The sequence below is a fragment of the Doryrhamphus excisus genome, chromosome 14 (genome assembly GCF_030265055.1).
Source record: "Doryrhamphus excisus isolate RoL2022-K1 chromosome 14, RoL_Dexc_1.0, whole genome shotgun sequence".
In the NCBI taxonomy this organism is placed as follows: domain Eukaryota; kingdom Metazoa; phylum Chordata; class Actinopteri; order Syngnathiformes; family Syngnathidae; genus Doryrhamphus; species Doryrhamphus excisus.
The window spans coordinates 9,162,865-9,182,788 of NC_080479.1; the positions used below are offsets into that span (position 1 = coordinate 9,162,865).

General features: G+C 44.4%; 3 protein-coding genes across 4 annotated transcripts; 2 read left to right on the forward strand and 1 right to left on the reverse strand.

The window, feature by feature from the left end:
• Positions 1-277: 277 nt before the first annotated feature.
• On the reverse strand, positions 278-11,838 carry trim46b (tripartite motif containing 46b). Of its 2 annotated transcripts, XM_058046937.1 has the most exons (12): positions 11,577-11,838; positions 8,409-8,670; positions 8,148-8,331; positions 7,869-8,067; positions 7,646-7,792; positions 5,737-5,832; positions 5,339-5,592; positions 5,034-5,155; positions 3,617-3,958; positions 2,597-2,826; positions 1,435-1,502; positions 278-1,353 (listed from the first exon to the last, which is right to left on the reverse strand). In XM_058046937.1, the coding sequence occupies exons 1-12, from the start codon at positions 11,634-11,636 to the stop codon at positions 906-908; spliced, it is 2,412 nt and encodes an 803-aa protein (XP_057902920.1). In that variant the 5' UTR covers positions 11,637-11,838; the 3' UTR covers positions 278-905. The 2 variants fall into 2 exon arrangements, with proteins under 2 accessions (XP_057902920.1, XP_057902921.1); XM_058046938.1 differs by lacking the exons at positions 278-1,353; positions 1,435-1,502 and adding an exon at positions 3,196-3,253 and having other exon boundaries at positions 2,685-2,826.
• An 884-nt stretch (positions 11,839-12,722) lies between these two features.
• Positions 12,723-14,025, forward strand: s100a10a (S100 calcium binding protein A10a). The gene is made up of 3 exons (XM_058046957.1): positions 12,723-12,842; positions 13,532-13,691; positions 13,753-14,025. The coding sequence occupies exons 2-3, from the start codon at positions 13,554-13,556 to the stop codon at positions 13,912-13,914; spliced, it is 300 nt and encodes a 99-aa protein (XP_057902940.1). The 5' UTR covers positions 12,723-12,842; positions 13,532-13,553; the 3' UTR covers positions 13,915-14,025.
• A 1,014-nt stretch (positions 14,026-15,039) lies between these two features.
• On the forward strand, positions 15,040-19,628 carry LOC131101642 (ictacalcin-like). Its single transcript, XM_058046958.1, has 4 exons — positions 15,040-15,205; positions 18,318-18,489; positions 19,139-19,281; positions 19,359-19,628. Exons 3-4 carry the CDS (start codon positions 19,144-19,146, stop codon positions 19,500-19,502), a joined length of 282 nt encoding a protein of 93 aa, XP_057902941.1. The 5' UTR covers positions 15,040-15,205; positions 18,318-18,489; positions 19,139-19,143; the 3' UTR covers positions 19,503-19,628.
• Positions 19,629-19,924: the final 296 nt, after the last annotated feature.

The window sequence follows — 19,924 nt, forward strand, 5'->3', positions numbered from 1 at the left end:
TTTTATTCTGTGAAAATATATGGGATTTCTAGGAATAATCTTATATAATAATAAATAATTTATTTTCATTTAAATAAAGCAGATGAGTCATTTTTTCTGACAGTGTTTGACTGCTACCCTACTCTGTTTAATATGTACTGATTTATTCCAGCAGAAAAGCCATATTTGAAAAACAAGTACTATCTGCAGTTTGTGCTGATTTGCTGCCCCCTAGCGGGCATAGTTCATGACACAGTAAAAAAAGCACCTGGAGCAGACAAATAATGACAAAATAACCTTTTTTTGCAATCTAGTCTGTGTTTACTTTTTTTTTTTTAAATACATTTTCTTTTGAAAACATTCTGCCAGCAGGTGAACGTTGAAAGCGTGTATTCACAGGAAAGAAGGGTGCTCATTTACTTTACAATAAAAGTAGGTTTTTACAATAAAGAGTGTTTAAAAACAAACTTTTCACCGCCGGCTGTTTTTCAGTGTTGTTAACAGACGTGTGCAGAGGAGGGACATGTATTTGAATTACAAACACAACCAGTGAAACTACAGTAATTATCTGCGGCCCAGATGTATAATTGGAGCTTCTAATTACACTCTATTGCCTCTCTTTCCACTAATGGACCACATTTAGCCTAAAACAATAACATAGGGGGTGTTATTATAGATGCACGTTTCCTCACATTTTGAAACCAATGCACGTAGATTGAACATTTAAGGGCGTGAAATGGAGAGTGTGGCGCTATATGAACATTAGCTTGATGGATAAAACAGCCTGGCTACGAGTGCAAGCATCAAAGATAGTGTCGGGCGTACCAAACACTACTAAAGCGGCGATTCTTGCAAATAAAAGTGTAAGAAACTTAATTACATTGCATATTTGTCGCCATAGAAGTGGACGTGATTAACATTCCCAATCAGTTGTTGTTCAAATTGGAGACGTGGCGCGGTTGGATGGTGACCCTCCTCACGGGCGTCTGATCCGCACTGCGGTTGGCCACCAGCTCCTGGAGCTGCAGCGCCCCGCCGCCGATGAAACAGAACGCGGGGCACACGGGGCCCGAGCAGTCCACGTGGCCTTCCCACAGGGGGCGCAGGGAGTGGGCGTCATAGAAGGTGACGCGGCCCTTCTCGAAGTCCAGGCACACGCCCAGCCGGGGCGGCAGCGGGTAGGTGAGGCCCGCCGGAGTGGACGGGGCGTTGCCGTTAGGGTCAGAACGCGGTCCGTTTCCGTTGTGGTGTTGGTGGTGGTAGGTGTGCTGGGGCAGGTAGAGCTTACCCATGCCCATGGTAAGGAAGCAGAAGGGCGGGGCGGAGTCCATGCCGTCCTCTGCACCGCTGTCATGGCCGCTGTCCGGGTCGTAGCTGGAGGACATTTACTGTTACTATTATTGCTCTTATTATATGCGTACAGTCTACTATCTTTTTAATGAGGCTGCTACTCACCGGGGACTTGCCATGTCTTCTGGTAGATGAAACCACTCCTGTAGTTTGGACTCGAGACCAACGCCAACCTGGAAAACAAGAGATTTTCTTGATTTTAATACACAAGTGGATAAATGTTTAAAATCAGGGTGTAGACCATAAATTCTTTGATTACGGATGCATATTTACCGATAAAACGGAGGACTTTAACCATACTGTTTACAATGCAAACAATGTTTACATCAGCTCTATTAAAACTGGCTGAGCAGTTTGCTCCTTATCACTATTGGTAACATTGGTTCTGTTGCTGCCATGTTTTGCAATACTTAATACACTTTAATACACTTAATACAATTTACTTGGGGGCCACTGGAGCTAGGGTCTGGGTGAGACTGGGCAGCATCAGGTTTCCCCCCCTCCCCCAAAAAAACGCATTTATTAAAAAAGAAAACAAAAAAAAACTTCGCTTTGGTTCCAATTTTCTACAAGAAAAGCTCTGATAAAACATTCCACTGTTCTCAAATATCTTACTTTTTATTTTTCTACACAAAATAAGATGAAAAATAAATAAACGAATCAAGAATAAAGAAAATCAATCAATCAAAAAAAAATACATACAATAATAATAATAATAATAATAAAACGGCAAATAATAAAAACTTAAGAAACCACATATAGTTGGTGGGTAGACAAATTATTTTTTTCAGATTAAAATGAACAAAGCATTATTAGAGCCCTGTAGACATGACAAAACACGACTATAGTCACATTTATACTCTTTTTATTTACAACATATTGCGCAACTGCAGGGTCTTGAGACACATGCTAACTCGCAAACTAGAGAGCTAGCGACCTAAACGGTAGCCTTCAAGTTATTTCCTTTAAACTTAAGTAGCCAAAAACTTACCACTTCCACACGGATAGGGAGGATAACTATTAACAGTTATTTAACCTTTAACATGAACATGAATCAAACGTAATAATTTTTTCTGGGTACATGATACCATACAGCATCCATGCCATCAAACTTGCGCGGGCCGCACTAACATTAAACTTTCATATCAAGGCGGGGGCCTGAAACTTGTGTCCTGCGGGCCACATTTGGCCCGCGGGCCGCGTGTTCTATATGTTATATAATGTTCTATAGTATAGTATACTATAGGTTCAGACCAGGGAGTCGTACCTTCACCAGATAAGATCCGGGCTCCACTGAGCATGCCCAGTAGTGTCTCCCCTGCGTGATAGCCACATCTCCCACCAAGAGGTCAGAGGTCAGGTGACAGGAAGTGAGCGCGTGGTCGGCAGCCTGCAGCAGGGAGAGGCCGGGAACGCTGCGGGCGGCTCTTTGCTCCTTGCTGACCACCAGGCGGTCTGCGTGGAGACCCCAGCGAGAGTCCAGGTAGAAGTTAAGCACTGGAGGAGGACGGATGAAACGGATGTCAAGTACGGAAGACGGCAAGGAAAGGCTTAGCCAACACAGGAATGCACCTCCCAGCACGGGGAACAGAACACTGAAGGTATCGCTTTGTTTTCTTCAATTCACAGAGGGACGGTATGCAACAGCAGGAGGGGTTTGGAGGGGTTCACCACTAAGACGCCATTTAAAGCCACGGATCGGAATCCAATCCGCCTTGTTAAGCCTCAGGCCTTAACAGTTTGCAAACCTCATCACGGCGGAGACACATCTCGTTAGAGGAGTGTGAACGAGTGGAGTGGAAAAGCAAACGGATGTAAAGCGAAGAAGGGAATAGGGATGGAATCGTCGTATGATGCACTTCTTACGTTCCGTAGGAGGCGTGTAGGTTGGCGGCATGGAAGGAGCGCTGGAGAGGATGACAAGCTGTGAAATGGAAATAAAAAAAGGTGACAGAGATGAGGAAGTACGGGACGTGAGGAAGGCGTGTCGATGGGGACGTGGTGATGAGCAGAAGAGAGAGAGAATGAGTTACTGTTTGCCATGGTAGACCACCGTAACGTACACCGACTGGCATCTTCTGAAATGCCAGAATGGGTGAAAAAGCCTTCAACCTAGTGGTGAGTTGATGAATTGCAGTTTCATCAAACCTTTTAAATGTAACCTTTAATAAAAAACCTCACATATTTAAAACTAATAATAATCAATCAGTCTTTTATTATCTATGTTATCTCCCAAAAACTGCCATAAAAATATCATATATATTATTTTTTAGTTAAGAATTGGTACCTGGCGCCGGAGGAGTATGCAGGTACACCTCCTCGCTGTACTCGCCGTAGCCCGCCTTGTTGCAGCCCCTCACCCGCAGCACGTACACGCTGTCCATCTCCAGCCGGTCGATGACGGCGCTCGTCCCGTTCACCTCGTCCAGTCGCTGCCAGCCCCAGCGAGCGGCGGCCACCAGCCCTCCTCTGTTGCCGCCCCTCGATGCGCCCCCCGGTACCACCCCCCGGCGGCGGTACTCCACAGAGAAGTGCCAGGCGGGCGCGGAGTCCGGGGGAAGGCGCCAGCTGAGGTAGAGCTGGTCATAGGCCAGGGAGTGCTGGGTGTCCAGGACTGGGGCCAGAGGAGCTGTGACACAAAGGGTTGGTTTATTCATTTTTGAAAATTGAATTTTTGAGGGGGTGCTGGAGCCTATCCCAGCTGTCTTCGGGCAAGAGGCGGCGTACACCCTTGGACTGGTGGCCAGCCAATCACAGGGCACATATAGACAAACAACCATTCACACTCACATTCATACCTATGGACAATTTGGAGTGGCCAATTAACCTAGCATGTTTTTGGAATGTGGGAGGAAACCGGAGTACCCGGAGAAAACCCACGCATGCACGGGGAGAACATGCAAACTCCACACAGAGATGGCCAAAGCTGGAATCGAACCCTGGTCCTGAGCAATTATATAATAATTATTATTATATTATTAATTAGCCTATTATTATTACTATCATAATTTTTCTTCTTCTGATTATTACTACTACTACTACTACTATTAGTAGGCTAGTATTAGCCTGCTTATTAGCTTGCTTATTAGCCTGCTTTTGGCCCATTTGGCCTGCTTTTGGCCTATAATAGGCCTAATGACGCCACTGGTGCTGAACCAGGAAGTAGGTCCCAATTAGACTATCAGGTTTTGGTAGAAGTGATATGTAGCAATTGTCTTTTGATCTGACAAATATTAAGTAACTTTGATCAGTATTGATTTATTAACCATTCACACTCACATTCATACCTACGGACAATTTGGAGTCGCTAATTAACTTAACTTTTTGGAATGTGGGACAAAACCGAAGTACCCGGAGAAAACCCACGCATGCACGGGGAGAACATGCAAACTCCACACAGAGATGGCTGAGTATGGGATTTAACTCGGGTCTCCTAGCTGTGAGGTCTGCCTGCTAACCACTCGACTGCCGTGCAGCCCCCCCAAAATTTTAAAAATCCAAAAAAACTAATAACGAACAAGAAACCCAACATGCTGAAAATATAATTGAAATTTGAAATAAAATGTCATTATTTTGTCAAATCGTGAGTAAAGTATAAAAGGACACATACAAAAGTACCAGTTTACTGCTATGTAGCAATAAAGTGACTAGAATATAAATATAGAGTAGATATGGCACCATGTGGTATAGTGTGACGTTCTTACCTCGAGTGAAATGAAGTTCTGTGAGCAATTTGAGTTCTTTGGAGACGTCCAGCTGGAAGTGCCTGAAGGAAGGATCTGCAGCCAGAGCAAAATGCTGCAGGTTCTCAATCGCCTTGCTGAACCTGGTGCAGGGACACACATTAGATATTGTAATCGTCTTTGCCAAGACCGCATTTTGGATACGGCTCATGTGTTGGCTGCCGTGCACCTCATAAGTCTAACATTGTATGAAAACATGAGGCAAAGTGTAGCCAACAGAGAACAATAGTCACTTGTTTCTATTCCAGGCCACTTTAATGAAGTACCTGTTATGCGTCTGGCGTGCAGCCTGCACAAAACAGGGCTGGTCCGTTTCCTTCAGCAACTCTTGCGTGAAGGCCACGAGCCCGGCGTGCTCCATCAAGCTGCGGCGCTCGGCCACTTGAGCGGCCAGCGCCTCACCTCGCTTCTGGCGTGCCGCCTCCAGGGCTTGGGTGAGCGAGGCGTGGCGCTCAGCCAGAGCCGCCGTCAGGTCCCTGATGCTCTGGGCCAGCTGCTCTCGAGCAGACACGCTGTTCACCTAAATGTGGACGGACGTGTTCAGACACGTACTTAATGCTAAAGAACTTCAACGTCACGTTGACTCGTGTATGCGCTTGCATTTGAACACGTCTAACGCTTGTTTTGCATTCCATGTCCCCCCCCACTATGGTTTATTAATCACCTCAGTCTGAGTGATGGCGCTCTCCAGCTGTGTAATCTGAGACAGAACCGTGTCCTGGTTGGACAGAATGTAGTTCATCTCTTTTGTAATCTTCTCCTATCACACACAAACACACACACACACACACAACAATGAAGAAATCAGGCAATTGCATGCTTATCTTACACTACACTGTTGCATTCTGACACAGTTGGAAGTAACGAAACATGTCTTTATTATCATAGTACTTCTGTTTAGCATCGTATATCTTGACTCTGTTACAACATTGGTACTCAGGCTGCTGTGTAATAGCTGTAGTGGTAGGCAACCTCCTGATGTAGTGTTTGGAGTAATGCCACAAGATGACCGTAGCCTCACTGGCAGCATCATGAGGGGGGTCACTGCTTTATCTACCTCTGCATGCGCTTTAAAATGTTGCTCCTCAGCTGTTTGTATAGAACTCATGTAGGCTACACTTGCCCTGCTGATGTTTACAATGACTGAGGAGTTTGTTCCTTACCGCTGTTGCAACATTGGTTGTGTGGTTGCTTAATATACTTGTTAGCAGCTGCGGTGGTAGGCAACCTCCTGATGTAGTGTTTCAACTAACGCCACAAGATGGCCGTAGCCTCACTGAAGGCATCACGAGGGGGGGGTCACTGCTTTATCTACCTCTGCATGCGCTTTAAAATGTTGCTCCTAAGATGTTTGTATAGAACTAATGTAGGTTACACTTGCCCTGCTGATGTTTACAATGACTGAGGAGTTTGTTCCTTACCGCTGTTGCAACATTGGTTGTGTGGTTGCTTAATATACTTGTTAGCAGCTGCGGTGGTAGGCAACCTCCTGATGTAGTTTTGTACTAATGCTACAAGATAACCATAGCCTCACTGGCGGCATCATGGGGGGGGGGGGGGGGGGGGGGGGGGGGGGGTCACTGCTTTATCTACCTCTGCATGCGCTTTAAAATGTTGCTCCTCAGCTGTCCATATAGAACTCATGTAGGTTACACTTGCCCTGCTGATGTTTACAATGACTGAGGAGTTTGTTCCTTACCGCTGTTGCAACATTGGTTGTGTGGTTGCTTAATATACTTGTTAGCAGCTGTGGTGGTAGGCAACCTCCTGATGTAGTTTTGTACTAATGCCACAAGATAACCGTAGCCTCACTGAAGGCATCACGAGGGGGGGGGGGGTCACTGCTTTATCTACCTCTGCATGCGCTTTAAAATGTTGCTCCTAAGCTGTTTGTATAGAACTAATGTAGGTTACACTTGCCCTGCTGATGTTTACAATGACTGAGGAGTTTGTTCCTTACCGCTGTTGCAACATTGGTTGTGTGGTTGCTTAATATACTTGTTAGCAGCTGCGGTGGTAGGCAACCTCCTGATGTAGTTTTGTACTAATGCTACAAGATAACCATAGCCTCACTGAAGGCATCATGGAGGGGGTCACCGTCCAGCTGTTTTTTATCTACCTCTGCATGCGCTTTTGGTATGAAATTCATGCAGCTTACAGTTGCCCTTCTGATTTTTACAGTGAACTCATTGGCAGTATTAATGCTGGCTGAGGAGTTTGTTGCTTATCACTATTACAACATTGGTTCTGCGGCTGCTGTGTTGTTAGGCACTGCCCTGATGTAGCTTTATTTTAATGCCACAAGATGACGGTAGCTGCATGTTGAGCAGATTTATCTACCTCTATATGTGCTTTAAAATATTGGTTGTACGTGAATATCGTGAATGTTGCTCCCGCAATACTGTTGTCTCAAATGAACTCATCAGCACTATTAATGCTGGCTGGGCAGTTTACGCCTTACGGCAATTACAACATTGGTTCTGTGGCATGTGGTGAAAAGGCCCACCTTTTCTTTTCCACATTCTCATGCACGTGAATTGTTGGATTGTTAGAGTTCTAAAATGAAGCTGTACCTTCAGGGCTTGGTAGGCCTGGGCCACAGGGAGGATCTTGTGTCCTGTATGTACACGTCGCAGTTTGCAGAGCGGACAAAGCAGCCGCTGACAAGTCCTACAATAGAACTGTAGCTTCTCCTGGTCGTGCTCCGTGCAGGTCAACACCTAAAGAAGGAGACAAATATGGCGACGTGATCTCGTGGAAACATGCGCACACACTATAGCACGTGTGTTGTCTTGCCTTTGGTCTAAAATTGAGCGTGGGCAGGATGTGCTCGTGCTGCGCCCGCGGCGTTCCCCACGGGTGGTAGAGTTTGAAGCACTCGTTGCAGAAGTTGGCCCTGCAGTCGGCGCAGCCTTTGGTGGCCTCCAGGGCGTGCGGTGGCTTGCAGAACTGACACATGACGGCCACGCTGCCCAGACTCACCGTGTGTCGGTACCTGCCGGCGGGAGGGCAAGACATACACGCGTGATGACATCACAACATTGGTTCTGCTGCTGCGGTGTTGGAGTGCCTTACCTCTCCACTATACGCTCCAAGGTAAGGTTACGCAAGCAGTCAGTGAGGCCTTTCTCCCCCAGCTCCACATCACGTCCACAGGGGATGCAGGGGAACATCATGACCAGGGGCGGTGGGCCCTCCTTGCGGCGGCGCCCCAGGTATCCCGGCGAGCGGGGCATGGATGGCGACGGCGGGTGGGGACCTATACAAACCGTGAAGAAATGACTTGAAATCCGTTTACAGCATCCCAAGCTCCCTCTTGAAGTGAACGCTCCTCACCTGCCCGCAGTACCCGGTCGATGGGCCGCTGCTCGGCTTTGGGCGTGGGCCTGCGGAGCTGTCGCGGGGAGCGCATGTTGGGCGTGGAGGCGGGCGAGTTGGGCTCGGCGGGAAGTTCCGGAGGCGGGTAGCCGCTGGCCACCAGCACCTCGGAGGCACACATGAGGCACACGCTGTGAAGGCATGGCAGCACCACGGGCTGTTTGACGATGTCTTTGCACACGGGGCAGTGCAGCTCGTGCTCCAGGCTCTTCATGTTGGACTGTGGGAGGAGACATCATGGCAATTAGGGATCACTCCTGACCTTCTATTAGCATTATTATTCATGGCTCAGGCTGCAGTTTCACTGCAAAAGTCATGTAGCATTGAAACAACATCTTGTTGTCGAGTTAGCCATATTGTGGCTAACTCTCTGGATCCCCCAGGAGGTTGAAGTACCCCGGGATTGGGAAGTCAGGGCATCCGGAAGTAGATGGCTGGATGGATGTGGTTCTAGTATATGAGGTGCTATAAATATGTCCCAGGCAAGCAGCATGGGTCATCATCCTGGTTAAATATTGATAAAATGGCAGCAGGTATGAATTATTTAGCAGAAATCAGAGTTGTTTAAGCCTTCAGGTTTCACCTATGGATCTTTGGGATGATGGTATGCTTCCATCTTTGTAGCGCAGGGGTCTCAAACTCAATTTACTTGGGGGCCACTGGAGCTCGGGTCTGGGTGAGACTGGGCCGCATCAGAAAAAAAAAAAACGCATTTATTAAAAACAAAAAAATGAAAAAAACTTCGCCTTGGTTCCAATTTCCTACAAGAAAAGCTCTGATAAAAGATTCCACTGTTCTCAAATATCTTAATTTTTATTTTTCTACACAAAATAAGATGAAAAATAAATAAACAAATCAAGAATAAAGAAAATCAATCAATCAGTAAAAAATAAATAAATATAATAATAATAATAAAACGGCAAATAATAAAAACTTAAGAAACCACATATAGTTGGTGGGTAGACAAATTATTTTTTTCAGATTAAAATGAACAAAGCATTATTAGAGCCCTGTAGACATGACAAAACACGACTATAGTCACATTTATACTCTTTTTTTATTTACAACATATTGCGCAACTGCAGGGTCTTGAGACACATGCTAACTCGCAAACTAGAAAGCTAGCGACCTAAACGGTAGCCTTCAAGTTATTTCCTTTAAACTTAAATAGCCAAAAACTTACCACTTCCACACGGATGGGGAGGATAACTATTAACAGTTATTTAACCTTTAACATGAACATTAATCAAACGTGGCGGCACGGCGGTCTGGTGGTTAGTGCGCAGACCTCACAGCTAGGAGACCAGGGTTCGGTCCCCGCCCTTGGCCATCTCTGTGTGGAGTTTGCATGTTCTCCCCGTGCATGCGTGGGTTTTCTCCGGGTACTCCGGTTTCCTCCCACATTCCAAAAACATGCTAGGTTAATTGGCGACTCCAAATTGTCCATAGGTATGAATGCGAGTGTGAATGGTTGTTTGTCTATATGTGCCCTGTGATTGGCTGGCGACCAGTCCAGGGTGTACCCCGCCTCTCGCCCGAAGACAGCTGGGATAGGCTCCAGCACCCTCCGCGACCCTCGTGAGGAAAAAGCGGTAGAAAATGAATGAATGAATTAATCAAACGTAATAATTTTTTCTGGGTACATGATACCATACAGCATCCATATCAAACTTGCGGGGGCCGCACTAACATTAAACTTTCATATCAAGGCGGTGTGTTTGAGACCCCTGTTGTAGAGAGTTGGCTGTTTTCCTGTTCCCTGGTGCATTAAGGTGAGCTTGGAGGATCGAGAACTAAAACTGGGCTTCTCTCTTGTCCAACATCAGTGAACTATCGGTTCACAAATGCACTTTATTTATTAGAATTGCCACAAACAGACTGCATAAATGTTCACAATGTCTTCCTGGCCTGGTGGGATTAGCCCTTTTAGCACCTTTTAGTCTGTGTAGCATGTCAGTACTGACATATGCTCAAGGACAAGGAGAGGCACAACATCGGTTAGCGGAGGACATGCGGCCGTGCACAGAAGGAGACGACAGCCCCCTGTCCTGTGGAGGTCCTTTTAAAGACGCCCCTCACGTCACCTTATTCAGGCCAAATGATGATCACGGCATCACGGGTGACACCGTAGGGTAGAACCTCATCGTGCAGGACTGCTTATCACAGCACTCCATGCTGCATATTCCGCACATTTAAAAAAAAAAGCACACGTAGACGCTATAACAGCATGATGACCTGCATCGTCGTCATCATGAACCTCATTTCCTTCATCTTCTGTGTCATTCTCCAATGTCACCCCCCTATTTCTCTACGTCTCTTTCCTAGTGGTAGATTCCTTAGTGGTAGATCTTCCTAAATAGCATCATGGCTGTAAAATAAAAAGCTACGCTAACGCCGGCTCGGTGGAGGCTGCTGCATACGCGCATCCTTACCTTCACCTGGAACCTCGGCGCCATGACAGTTGGGCGCGTGCACGTTTACACAAGCAGCAGCAGAGCGACGCAATGGATTCAGCAAGGGGAGGGGGGGAGGATAGAAAAGGGGGGAGGGGTGATCTCACCCATAAAGCATATTTCTTATTGCTATCAAACCATAACATAAGCTGTGCAATATAGATCCATCCATACTGTATATCTATGGCACAGCTACACCGTCGTCATCATTGATTTAAGGCCCCTGCAGTTGACCGTAGATGCAGCAGACTCGCATCCAGCTCTGCCGTCTCCATGGCAACGAGCATCCCTCGATCCCCGGAATGGAGACGTTTCATTCTAAAGCCTCACCGCTAGCCCACATTTCCGTTTCAAACAAATATGAATCATGTGAAGTAGGGTTTTGTCAAATAATCCGAATTAGAATGGGACTTTTGTACGTCAGGGTTATATAACGACGTTCTATATCGGGGCCGTGTGTGTGTGTGTGTGTGTGTGTGTCACAGCAGCTGGAAACGACTGTTGCTTCGCAATCAAGTGGAATTAAATGCATTTCTCTTCGTTCAGTTGCTTTTAATCTGTTAAATTAAATGAAACGTTTGGAGAAAATAAGTCATCAAGTGCAAGATGGCGTAACTCGCCTACAAATACACAATATCACGTATAGTGTGTATTAACATGGAGATTTACTCACACTGATGCGAACCAAAGCTTCCATCGTCGACGTGGCTGCTTTCAAATCCATCCCATCCATTTTATCAGCGACCTCTTGTTGACATCATCTGGAAATAAAACGCCGTGTGTGCCGATGATCCGCCATAGCAACAACACTCCTCCCCACCCCACCCGAAAATGGCACACTTCAGCTTTCCCAAATGCTCTTAATATCAGACTTGGGTCTGACAAATGATTATTTGCGTGTATCTACTAACACGAACCATCCACGCTATCCACTCATGCAGACATAGCACCCCCACCCCCACCCCCCACTCCCACTCAACGGCAACCAATCATGTACCGCATCGGGATGGGCAACTGGGGGTATTTCATTTTCATTTTTATTTATTAGTTATTTAAGTTGTTGTGGCTGTCACGTGTTTAAAATGTCATTTTTTTTAAGAACCATTGTAAAAAAAATAACAGTAATAAAAATGTCAGTTTTTATGTAGTCGCGCCTATTGCCCACCGGAGGTCGCCAAATACTACTTTTTCAACTGCAAGAAATATCAAAAAGATTGGTTCATTCCTTGTAGGAATACAAACTTTGTATGACAAAATGGAAAGAGGTAATGAAAGTAAAAAGTCATTTAAATATATCATTCAATGTAGTGCCTTTTATAATAATGCTTGTTTTATGATTCTATTTTTAGTTTTTTACAAAAACTTCAAAATATTGCCTGAAAAGCTAACTTAAATTAATTGAATTATTATTATTATAATTACTGTTGGTAACATTTAGTTTTTCATATTTTGAGGTTTTGTGTGGAAGTAACAATTTGTATAATAATAATAATGTCATATTTATTTGTTATTTATAGCATTTTCTCCTAACCAAAAGTACATTTTACCACAGGAAACCTTATCTTGGTAATGTGCTGAGCTGAGCTGAAGATGTGCATCAGAAAACAACGTTTGCACACAACATCATCAATGAGAAATCAGCTGATGAATCCTGAATGATTTCTGGTCATCTGTGATTGTTGTACCGTCACTGTCTCATGCTCATGAAAGCCACGTAGAGGACACTAAAGTTCATCTTCCCGGCACATCCTCACCATCACGTTAATGCACAGCACCATTGCTGTGTGTGTCATGCTTTACTGTTTGTTGACTCACACACACACACACACACACACACACACTCACACACACTGCACAGCTCAAGCAGGGCGGCGCCGGTCTATAAAACCTCTGCTGCACTTTGAGCCAACTTCTGACCACCATTTCTCTCCTGCTGACGGTAAGAAGCTCGGAGCACTTCATGTGTAATTTGAGCTTTAATGCTACTTATAGCCTGTATGTTCCTTGTTGATAGAGCTCTATTTGTGCTGAGTCTTGCTTTCTATTGATGGGTGCGCCATGTTAGATTAGCAGGACACACACACACACACTATATTGTTACTTTAACACTTTTGTGTCAGGTTTGTGTCATTTTACAGCTCTTATGTAGCCGGTATAGGCTACACAGTACCAAGGAGAAAGGTGTGGTTCTACTTCATGCATCGTTTACGTATATGCTTGTGTGTTCTTTTATTTCGTCACTGTCATCCATCACATTCCTGAGTCATCTGTAGGCAGTTTAACCCTTTATTGGGTTCTTTCTGCATTGCACAAACCGGTACAAAAGTACATTAAACCACTAATAATCATACATCACTGTGACATAATCATGACATTAACAAATAATATGTGTTTATGAACTTTAAATGGCATTCTAAGATTAGCCAAATAGTTTATGTATGTTTTTAAAGCTCCAGAAGAGGTTAGCACTTTGGGTGGCCTGAAGGGGGCCACCCTGACCTCGCAGTCAGACGTGTTTGGAGCAGCCCTGTGAGGAAAGGGTGGAATTATTTGATTGGTTGTATGTATTCTTTTTATGATTGAAATATGGTGGATAAATCTCTGCATGCTGTGTTTCTTGTCCTTCAGTGCAATCCGACTCGTAGCAACCATGCCTTCAGAACTGGAGACGGCCATGGAGTCCCTCATCAAGGTGTTCCACCGTTACGCCTCCAGGGACGGCAAAGGGACCCTGAACCGTCGGGAGCTGCGAGAACTGATGGAGAATGAGCTGTCTAACTTCCTGAGGGTAAGGCTACTTCCTCGACGTTCCACTAGACGCTCCCTCACACTTCATTTTGCTCTTCCAGTGCCAGAAGGATCCGGCGGCCGTGGACAAGATCATGAAGGACCTGGACACCAACGGGGACGGCCAGGTGGACTTTGAAGAGTTTGTGTCGCTGGTGGTTGGACTCTCGGTGGCTTGTGAGCAGTGCTATCAGATGCACTTGAAGCAGATGGCCAGGAAGTGAATCCCCAGAGAAGGACATCATTCCGTAATGCATTTCTTCTTTTGTGCGTTTGTTTGTGTGTGTCTGCAGTCCATTAAATGTCACCAAGGATTTCAAACCTCATCACCAGTTTGTGTTCATTGGGAATCATCCTCACCGTTAGTCTTCCATGCGGCACACCTTCCCTTGATGAGGCAAAGTACACTTCAGCCGCTCCCTCTTTCATTGATAACTTATCTCTAACCCGAGGAATGACCGGAATGTTCCACACCACAGTTACACAATATACAGTCATGGATAGATGAGGAAAGCCTGCTGGTGTTGAGTCAACAGGGTGTCTTTCTACACTCAATACTTTCTGTGTGCCTCATGGCTGCTGAATGTTGCCTAACGGGAGGGGGGGCAGGGGGTGGGTCGGTGGAAAAAATCACGTCTCTTTCTGTTGTTGTTGCTGAAATCCACTCATTACACGTATAGTCTCCTTGTAGTCACAACTCAGGGAAAAGTGTCAGCAATGGCAGTGCTTGTAAAGCACACTGGTTGCTATGTTACAGTGTGTGTGTGTGTGTGCTTTTCTGTGTGTGTGTGTGTGTGAGTGAGTAAGAGTGAGTACGGCCAAGCACAAAAGCACCACACCCGCGTAGTCATCAGTTTGGGTAAAATCCATACAATCCAAATCAATATGAGTTCTATCTATATAAGCATATATATATAATCTTCCTATTTATTCTATATAATATTCCTGTGTGACTAGGAATGGAATAACACAAATACAACCCAAATATATCAATCCAAATAATCCAATGGAGTCCATCCATCTGTTTTCTATGCCGCTTATACTCACTTTAGGTGGGTCCAACCCGCATGTGGCTCTTTAGCGCCGCCCTGGTGGCTCCCTGGAGCTTTTTGAAAAATGTTTGAAAATTGAATAAAATGGGGGAGGTAAATATATTTTTTTGTTTTAATATGATTTCTGTAGAAGGACAAACATGACATAAACATTCTTAACGTTTTCAAATGCTGTAAAAATGTGTAGAGTAAATATTACATTTCAACATTTCTGTCAACGAAGATTTGCGTCATAGCCTGCGACACACGTTTCTATCAGCAGGGGGCGGGAATCCCGCCCGGGCAGGTGGCTGTTGTAAACAAGCCGGCGGCTGTGTGATGGGCCATGGATCCCAAAGGAGAAAAGAAAAAAATAACTGAGGAGAACAGAGGATTAAACTTCTCTTGGACCGAAACATTTGCATTCATTGCATTCATCTTACATGCCCGATGTTGAGAAGCTTGTCCGAAATCACATTAAAGGGTAAGAACACAATCCTGTCATAGGCACATATTTAGTAACAAAATGCCTGTTTTTATAAAGTGATTTCTGATTTTCGTCAGTATATATTTGGAATAACACTTAGGGATATTATTGTGTTTTGTTGCTCGGGTCCGAGTGTTGCAGGCATTTGTCTTGGACAGCTATGTAGGGTGGACCTGCCTGACCTTTGAACCAGGAAGTTCGTCCGGTGTGAAATGCCTCGAGGCCGGAATGTTAAAATAAAGTTGGTTGGAAGCAACAGGGAACATTTTCCTTCCCTGCTGAAGTCAGGTCGCCCTTATTACGGTTCGGAGCTGAATAACAAGTGAATAACTGAATAACAAACACGAGGATAGCTACGTTGGTTAGCTAGATACTTTATTCATCTACCCACCTACCTACCTACCTGACAAGTTAACATTTGTGTGTCAAAAGAGAAGAGGACAGCTGCTGCGTTTTACCATTGCACCGACTTGATTGGCATTTGCACAGAATCAAACTTTATCTGTATTAATTTGATTTTCTATACTTTACCTTTTCAAAAGGCTGCTGTTTTATTTTTATAAACGCAGGCTGCATTTTATTACACTCTGCCGCCCAGATAAGGGGTACGTTATGCACGTTCCATTTTGTTGTTTTTTGAATCCTCAACATAAAAATTACGTCAAAAATCAGATTCCTTTATTGCATTTGTTTAATGTGATCAAAGCAATGAAACATAATTTATTAATATTGTAATGGAGTTAAACCTGAGTAGTCACGTGGTGCGTCATTCCCTAAAGCAGGGGTCAGCAACCCGCGGCTCCAGAGCCGCATGTGGCTCTCCAGCCTCTTTGTTGCGGCTCCCTTTGCAATGCTTGAATATTTTTTAGCACCCGTGTGGTGAAAATGCACGTCTTTGTTATGAGTTTACAAAAATCCAACTTTGTGTGAGACCATGAATGCATCCTGACTGAGTTCTGACTGGTGACTGAATGAGCATGAAGCGAAATGAGAAGGGAAATGAGTAATACTTTGAGTTATTAATTATTATTAATGAGTTATTTGACGATTCTAAAAAATAAATTAGAGCTCATTTAAAAACAAAAGTTTATCTCCAGTACTAGCAAGAGTACTCCAACTCGTCTTTTTTTTTTCCCTCCAATGTTGTTTTAAACATACAACGTTTTGCGGCTCCAGGCTATTTTTCTTTAGTGGGCAAGTGGGTGAAATGGCTCTTTTCATAGTAAAGGTTGCCGACCCCTGCCCTAAAGGATGCGCTGCAGGGAAAATAAACATGTATTTGTAGGCAACTTATAATAGTTGGCTAACGGATAGTAGGCTAATATAGATACATACTGCATGTATTGCCTTCATTATAAGGCATATGTAAGCTTTTTATTTCTTGCGGCTCCAGACATATTTGTTTTCTGGGTTTTTGTGGTCCAATATGGCTCTTTCAACATTTTTGTTTTGCCCTGCGACTCTAACCTGATGTCATGGCAACGGTGCAATTTTATTTTTGACCACTAGATGGCAGAAAATGACTATGATACATTAGAAAGTTTCTTATTTGGTATAACATCAATTCTGCATGATGTTGGAAGGTGTTAGCTTTTTTTGTAAAATTATTCCTAACATAGGCTGGTCTCCAACTGTTCACTTGTTTTGGACATTTTCCCCAGGGGCTCCTGGTTTGAATTGTCTTCTGTTTTTTCCCAAAAATGAATGACGTTTCGCCCTTAGCTGGCATTCTTCTGGTTAAGTGGACAAGTGTTTATTGTTATTCAGCAATTACCATAGCAACATAGACACAACCAGCCCCCTGTATTTAAGCTTTGACCACTAGATGGCGGAAACGGACCGGATATGGTGACGTTCTCTATGTGACCACTAGAGGGCAAATGTTTGCCTTATACTCCATTGTGGATTTCTATGCTTTATTTAATCCCTCATTTAGTTCTAAGTACGATTTTACAATTATTAGAGCCCCCTAGACATGAAATAACACCCCTATAGTTACATTTACACTCATATTACCCAATCTAGTTCATAAAATCAGAGAAAATAAGGCATGAATATGACTTGTGCTTGTATGTGTTTCAATAAATGTCTTCCGGATGTAATATCGGAAGTGATGTCAGGTATTCACCGTTAGAGTACGGCCCCAACAGTAGCCTGTGTTTTTATTATGACTACCAGACAATGTGAAGTTTTATACATGGCTACTAGATGGCAGATAATCAGTACTTTATGTTGTGATGTTTTGTATTTGACCGCTAGATAGAACAAGATGAAGTGCAGCAAATTAGAGGTAAAAGTGTCATCCGTCTATGTTAGCATCTGTTTTTTTCATGAATGCACACTAAGACGTAAACAACACTGGAGCAGAGAAAGTGCAAAATGCAGGTAATGCACTTCAAGACGTCATATATACTATTTACAGCTGTCTACATGATGATCAAGCCACGGGTTTATTGCACGGTTTATTGCACAGTTATCGTACAGTTTTCTTTTTAGCAGTTTTTGTTATGTAGTGTGACATTTTGGGTGGAATTTACACAGCCTGTGGAGTTTGCTAAGATGCTATGATGAAAGCTATGATTCACTTCTTTATTTGGCGTTTGCATCGTGCGGTTCCGAGAGCGTACGTTTGGCTAAGGCAGTGGAAAATTCCTCCACATTTGTAAAACAGCACATTTGGCACGGCCGTAACATCCAGAAATCCAGAAAGATGTTTGCGTTTTAGCCACAGAACTGGGCTCGGAGTGTGCGTGCCTGCAGATTGAGGAATGATCTTTGGGGATTGTGACTGTGACTCACAGCCTCCACCGCAAAAAATGCAAGGCAGGAAAGGAAACAATCTGCGTAGCGGCTAACTGTGGCCATGTTGGGTTCATTGTCAGACACACAGAGATCTATTCTTCCTGCACAAGGAAAAGTGAAATAAAAGTGAACAAAAAGGCATTGTAACATGATCGCATGTGATTACACAACCACAGAAATGGTTTGGGGGGGCTGTTTTTTGGTCGTTTTAACTTCCACGCCGCTCCTCTTCCAGCAGTCACTGCACACTTGTTGATATTTCTTTTCAACATTACATAAGAAATGTTGCCTTTTTTTCTCTCAAAAGGAACAAGTTAGGAGTGAAAAAGGAGACGAGGAAGGACGAGGAAAATGAAAGGAGCATCACTAGTGAGGGAGGGATGAAGGGTGTGGCGGTGGCGATATAAAGCCTCTTTGCATCCACTTCCTCATCACTTCAGCCACTCTTTAGCGTCTCCGTGCTTCTGCATCAAGAAAAGGTGAGTGGAAAATCAAGACCGCTTTCTTTCACTTGAACTTTTATTGCCTTGTAACGTGAAGAGCCTCACTTTTCTCACTCGTTCTTTTGCTGATAAACATTCTAAATGTGCTTTAATTCCACACCTTCTGTATCTCAGATGCTTGTTTACATAATGACCAGCTGATGCCAGTTTGCATAGACTACCACACCCATAAGAAGGGGTGCCTGAACGCAACACATTCTAAACACTTTTTCCACACACGGTCACGGTGTTTGTCTGATCCCGTGATGAACGTGCTTGTGTGCTTTAAATGAGCTACCTGGGGAAGTGGAGATGTCACCATGGCATTACCCCATGTCACAAATGTTCCCCGGTGGGGACAAAAAGTGTTTTCTTAGTCACTGTCACACAAAGAAGAGTGTTGTGTACTAAAAGTGAAGCTAAAGATACGTTGCGGTGCTTGTTTGCCAGTCTTCCCATGCAACCATTCCATTAACTCAAGGCTTTTTGGTCTTGTGCCAGTTTTCACCCACAGTTCCTCATGATCCCTCTGGCACAGTGCTCCTGTTAAACATGCACAGGCCTAGCCCTGCCGCTAGAGGGAGCCATAGCGGCGTTCAGCTCTTGTTTGTAAATGTTTCTCCTCCTGCTTTTCCTCTTTCTGCAGCCATCATGTCTCATATTCAGCAAGCCATGGCTCTCCTCATCGACTGCTTCCAGAGGTACGCCGGCAAGGAGGGCGACAAGAACACCCTGAACAAGGGAGAGCTGAAGGAGCTGCTCCAGAATGAACTCGGGGCGCCCCTGGGGGTGAGTGACCTCTACACAGCAAATAACGGCAAAATAAAACTGTGCTTATAAAGCCGGCCCTCGCTTGTCCACCACAGAAAGCCAACGACAAGGCGGCCATCGATCGCATCTTCAAGGACCTGGACATGAACAAAGACAACAGTGTTGACTTCAGGGAATATGTCAACCTGGTTGCTTGCCTCACTCAGTTGTGCTTTGAGCACTTCACCACCACCAAATAGAGAAATGAAGCCTCGCCTGTGTAGAAAGACGTATATTTGATGTCTGGAAAAAGGCCCTTTTAAGTCGTGATTAAAGATATGATATCATAATGTATCACGTAACACAATAAAGTCACTAAAACGCTATGCCATGTGTCTTTTAGGGGTGCAATACTTAGGTGCAACCAGGGGGGGCGCTGTTGAATCAGTCTAAGCCAATTAAAGCCATCATACACAATCCTTATGAGACATGAACACTGTCTTTGTTTTCTGTGTCTTCTAAAAATATTAAAACCAAAAAAAGAGGCAGCTAATTAATGCACCTAATGGGACATAACTATTTTGAACACCTCCAACAAGGTTTTATGGTTTTATATCCATGCTGTGACCATGTAGTAGCAGGCACATTCATGACAACATGTAATACTTACAGTATTTTGGTC

Coding starts and splice junctions, on each gene's coding strand:
- trim46b (XM_058046937.1), bottom strand. CDS start 11,636: ATGGATGGGATGGATTTGAAAGCAGCCACGTCGACGATGGAAGCTTTG. Junction 8,671..11,576: donor AAGCTTTGGTTCGCATCAGT/GTGAGTAAATCT, acceptor CTCCTCCCACAG/TCCAACATGAAGAGCCTGGA. Junction 1,503..2,596: donor CCGGATCTTATCTGGTGAAG/GTACGACTCCCT, acceptor CTTGTTTTCCAG/GTTGGCGTTGGTCTCGAGTC.
- LOC131101642 (XM_058046958.1), top strand. CDS start 19,144: ATGTCTCATATTCAGCAAGCCATGGCTCTCCTCATCGACTGCTTCCAG. Junction 19,282..19,358: donor AACTCGGGGCGCCCCTGGGG/GTGAGTGACCTC, acceptor TGTCCACCACAG/AAAGCCAACGACAAGGCGGC.
- s100a10a (XM_058046957.1), top strand. CDS start 13,554: ATGCCTTCAGAACTGGAGACGGCCATGGAGTCCCTCATCAAGGTGTTC. Junction 13,692..13,752: donor AGCTGTCTAACTTCCTGAGG/GTAAGGCTACTT, acceptor TTGCTCTTCCAG/TGCCAGAAGGATCCGGCGGC.